Source organism: Hyposmocoma kahamanoa, unplaced genomic scaffold, assembly GCF_003589595.1.
Source record: "Hyposmocoma kahamanoa isolate Upper Pololo Valley unplaced genomic scaffold, ASM358959v1 78, whole genome shotgun sequence".
Classification (NCBI taxonomy): domain Eukaryota; kingdom Metazoa; phylum Arthropoda; class Insecta; order Lepidoptera; family Cosmopterigidae; genus Hyposmocoma; species Hyposmocoma kahamanoa.
Window position 1 is genome coordinate 20,962,906 of NW_020653945.1, and position 4,749 is coordinate 20,967,654.

General features: G+C 39.5%; 1 protein-coding gene across 1 annotated transcript; it reads right to left on the bottom strand.

Annotated features, from left to right (window-relative positions):
• Positions 1–279: 279 nt before the first annotated feature.
• Positions 280–3,868, bottom strand: LOC113232733 (gustatory receptor for sugar taste 64f-like). Its single transcript, XM_026467511.1, has 5 exons — positions 3,750–3,868; positions 3,017–3,067; positions 2,773–2,932; positions 830–919; positions 280–333 (listed from the first exon to the last, which is right to left on the bottom strand). The coding sequence occupies exons 1-5, from the start codon at positions 3,866–3,868 to the stop codon at positions 280–282; spliced, it is 474 nt and encodes a 157-aa protein (XP_026323296.1).
• Between the last annotated feature and the right edge of the window lie 881 nt (positions 3,869–4,749).

Consider the following 4,749-nt stretch of genomic DNA (forward strand, 5'->3'; position numbering starts at 1 on the left):
GTGACGTGTTGCTCTGGTAGCAACATAACGTGTATGTCATTGTTGTTGCTGGTTTTTCTAAAATAATATTCTTCAATATGATTGGACCTATCATTGCTGCGTTTTTAATGCGTGCGTACGTGGCGATGTTCATGTTTTTCAGCTTTTAAAGTGCAACTTGCTACAGTACAATACAAACTTTTGTTTCAATACATATATTTTCTTAACAATTTCCCAACCCTCTTCCTATTCTCAGAAATAATAAGTAGATTTGACATAGGATGCATGTAATTAACCACTTTATCCATTAAATTGCATCAATACCAACTCGTAGGTAACAATCGTGCCGGCAATCTGAAAAGGTAATAAAGTATTACTCGTGCCTGTAAAGTGACAATTTAATGTTGACTTGACTGAGGCAAATGCAGACAAAGCCGAGAAGAGTGATTGCTACAAATTAAAAGTTTTAAGAGTGGTTTCAGCTCTATCATCATGACAGCTGTCAGTTTTATTATTGCAGAGGTTGATTTAAGAATGACAGTGAATAGATTTTCTATAGAAGAACCACAAAAAACTAAAACATATTCTTTGAATGTAATCAGCTGTGTTTGTTCTTTAGCTGTCAACTGGCATTCACCAGAAAATTGGAGACCTTGAAGCGTGGAACCACTGTGAAATATTGGAAGAAGAATAAAAATTATGTTTATGTTGATATTCTGGTCTAAATTTCTGCTTTCGGGCAAGTATTTGAAAAATATGACCTCCAATCATTTCCGCCACTCACCGATCCGATTTAAAGAAATCATTTTTAAGCAAATTTAGTGTAGGTAGCATTTAAAAAGAAACGTACGCTAAGAACAATTCCTCTTGTCATATTAAAGAACCGGTACCCCGTCAACGCCACTGTTTCCCCATGCACTTGCTCTATAAATCTGTTTATCTGCAAAGGTCAAGCGTTATAGTGTGGAATGTGTAAATGTAACACATAAATATTTTTATCTAACGTTCATTTACTATATATTTTTTCTTATTATAGACGTTTTTCATATAACAATCCACTACCGTTTAATAAAAATTTAGATTCACTAATTTCATTTTTGAAAACAATAATTAATCATTAACTCATTTTAAATAACAATTATAAGTTATAAACCTCAGTTTACATAACTAAACAGATTATTAAGTTGAAATAAATTTCATCTTAAACATGTCGGAAACGCGAAACTAACTCGATTCTGACGGCCGCTGCCGAGGCACACTCGTTTCGCTCGCTCGGCTTGTGCTGCTTTTACATATACTAACTTTTTTAACGTAATCCAACCGAACCTACTAAAGGAGGGGCGTATAGTCCAGGTAACTCAAATATATGATAAAAAATATATGAATTGACAATATGTCAAATCATTGCTATGTAAAAAGAGCTTTATATAAAATGTTCTTATAAAATGCAAATATTATTAGAAATGAAAATAATAAGAATTAAATTATTGGAAGTGTATTTAGTCGAAGTGTAAGTTATAATATGAAATGAGCGTTCTACAATGTGTTGACTTGCATCCTCGCCATATTCACAGAGATCAGATAGATCAGTCGACCTGCTTTGCCGTACTGCATCTACATCACGCTGACATCCCGCATAGGTATGTCTATTCTAGTCTGTCACGAAATGCCACGTGGTTTGGTATGTAAACAAGAGTTAGTAATACAAGTGCGTGTCTATTCTTATGGCATGATGTGAAACGTTTAGTTTACGCCGAGCATACGAGTGTCGAACTTTCTGGTTTCATAGTTGTGAAGTCTAATGTTCTCACGTGCGAATCTCTGCACAGCTGGTGGTAGCTTCGGTACGGAGCCAGCCACCAGGTGTGGAGCGAGGTACTTCTAACAATACTTTCATGTAATCTAAAGTTGGTAAGTACCAAATCTAAATTACAAAAAACTTTTTTCAGTCAACTTTTCTAATTAATGTAAATAAATAGTAAATTATAACAATACTAGTACATAATCGTAATTATAAAATAGGTAAATAAGCGATCGAGAAAGATTACGTATCGCTCGGTGAAGCGAGTGGCGGGGTCTGCAAGCATGCTGGGGGGTGCATATGAGTTGAGACAATTTTGCAAATCTCTACGAGATACAATTAGCCAGAATATTGAACAGAATAATTTTTTTTATATTTGAGATGATTTGTATTCTTAAATATGGCGATAATACAAATCAACACGCTATATAATAACGTTATAATAAAATAAAATAACGTAAGCAGTAGTTTTTTAGACAGTTACTTTCGTTAAGAACTTTCGTAATTTTGTTGTTTTGTATCTTCAAGTAGTTTAATTATCTTATAATTTAATCTTATCATGTTTTTTTATAATCCATGTTTTATCTTTTTTTTTGCTGTGTTGATTAATTATTATGATAATACGACTTATTTCCTATTTACCATGTATTACATTACTTATTAATATTGATTTGTGTTCTCTTGTTGTGCCAATAAATATATAAATATCTGTTCTAATTAGTTTCATTGATTTTCACACGTTTAAGTTATTCAAGACCACAAAGATCATTTACATAAATTGGTCACGATTTGTCGGGGAATTATGTTCAGATTAGCTTAAAACATTGGTTTTGATATTTCGTGACACAAAACGACTGCATTTCCTGGTGATTTCAGATATATTGCTGGAAGTTTTTTTCTGGGCTAATTGTGTGATATCAAAAGAACATCACTAAGGTTTTATTAAAAAAGGATTTCAACTCTTAATCCAGTTAGAATACGTTCATAATTACCTCGTTGCCTGCTGATGAAGGCACTTCATATAACTCAGGACCGATGTTCAAAGAAGCTGTGTGTACACTGGATGCAAAAAGTGTTGTCAAAATGACCCTTGCTATTAGAAACGACGATGAGTAGATAAAGTAGACTGCATGCTCGTAACCACCGAAAGGCCTGAGAAAAATTTGATACAGAAAATTAATTTATGATATATTTTTTAAACATTTTATGTTTTTAAGTGAAATTTAAGAAACTTACCCACTAGGATAATTAGGACAATCTACGTGAACTTTAAGTTTGAACCCAAACCTGACAAGAATAATAAAATAAAGTTATCATGACTTCCATTCCAATTTTAAAGGAACTCAAAATAGCATGAGTGTATAAATATGTTTTGTAAAGTAACCAAAATCTGTACATTTTTTGTCTTCAATTGAATTTGTGTGCTGCAATATTTACAGCCAATTACAAAAAAAGATGGCGAAAGATGACCCAAAATCAACGCGAAGAAAAAGAATAAAGAAAGAAGAAAAAGAAGTGCCGCTCATGGACTTTGCTACTATAATTTTACGTTTTAGTTTATGCCTAGTTACTAATATATTTTTGTATATTTTTAGAAGTTGGGGATAAAGAAATTGCAAGATAATGTATTTTAGAATAGATGCAAGAACACAATTGATTCATTTAGACCATTTTTTTTTGTCGCTGGGAAATGCGTTACGCATACCGCTCGGCTCGGAGGAGCATCGAACGGTTATGTGGGACTCCCGGGTGGTAGTCCCGTATACCCACTAAAACCCAGCTGTTAACTCCACCGTCATAGAGAGACGACCCAGAATCCGCTTGTGCATACTATTGGGACGTCTCGGCGGATGGCCCGCATAGAGCGGGCCAAGTCCTTTGGAGGGTGTTGATGGAAGGGGTCCCCCGACCCCAATCTACGGCGGGGGAAGAAGGTTGGTGTACTGTCTCCTTCGTCTCCCTCCCCGACCTACGAAGCGGGTCAGAGAGGGGGTCGTCCTCTATGGAGCGCGCCGCAGCCTCCTTCTGCGAGATTACGATCTCGCAAAAGGATACCATAGCCTCCCAACACCTCTCGCTGCCGAGCATTGCGCCCACGATTGTTGGCAGCGAGAGATCTCCTCCCACTATGGCAGTCAGGGAGTGCCGCTGAGGGCTCCAAGCCGCACATTCAGTCAGGGTGTGCCACGCCGTATCGACGGGTGCGCCACATTCGTCACAGACAGAAGTCGCTTCCCGACCTGTCACGCGATGCACTTCCTCCTAAAGTTCTCACGTGGGGTCGCTCTCACCGCTATAACCCTCTATGGCCTCCGCAGGAAAGGCTTGAGTTGAGCGGTGAGAGCTTCTACCCAGATGGGTGAGCCGTAGAGGGCCATACTCCGGATTATTCTGGAGTACAGGCGCCTGCAGATTGAGCCTGGTCCGCCGACATTTGGCAGAGCCGTCCGAGGGCAGCTGCGGTATTCATCAGCTTTGAGGCAAGTTGGGAGAAATGTGCCTTGAACGTCCACCTCCCATCCAGTACAAGGCCCAGGTATTTCATCTGAACCTTGACTGGGACCGACTCCCCGAACAGGGTGATCTCGGCCCCTCTAGGAGGACCTGTGCGCGGTCCGTGAAATAGGAGGGCCTCCGTTTTGTGTATGGAGACCTTCAGGCCTATCAGGTGGATCTTCTCCACCAATACAAAGACAGCCAATACCACCTCCGCGCTCTCCACCGTTGCTGTTGTAAGACTCTTCAGGGCATCCAGGGCGTCGATTGTAGATCTCCCCGCCCTGAATCCGTACTGAGTCTCCGACAGATCCGGGCCCACTTCATCTAGGTGCCGGACGAGACGGTTTACGAGAACTCTTTCGAAGAGCTTAGCCATCTCGTCCAGCAGAACAATGGGCCTGTATGCAGGGGCGAGTCGGTTGGACGGCCCCCCTTCTGCAGCAGGCACAATCGGCCCTGCTTCCACTGTT

Excerpts from the sequence above, each read along its gene's own strand:
- LOC113232733 (XM_026467511.1), bottom strand. The coding sequence starts at position 3,868 with ATGCTCGGCAGCGAGAGGTGTTGGGAGGCTATGGTATCCTTTTGCGAG. Across the intron at positions 2,933-3,016 it reads TGTCCTAATTATCCTAGTGG|GCCTTTCGGTGGTTACGAGC; the intron begins GTAAGTTTCTTA and ends AATTTTTCTCAG. Across the intron at positions 920-2,772 it reads CTTCATCAGCAGGCAACGAG|ATAAACAGATTTATAGAGCA; the intron begins GTAATTATGAAC and ends TGACCTTTGCAG.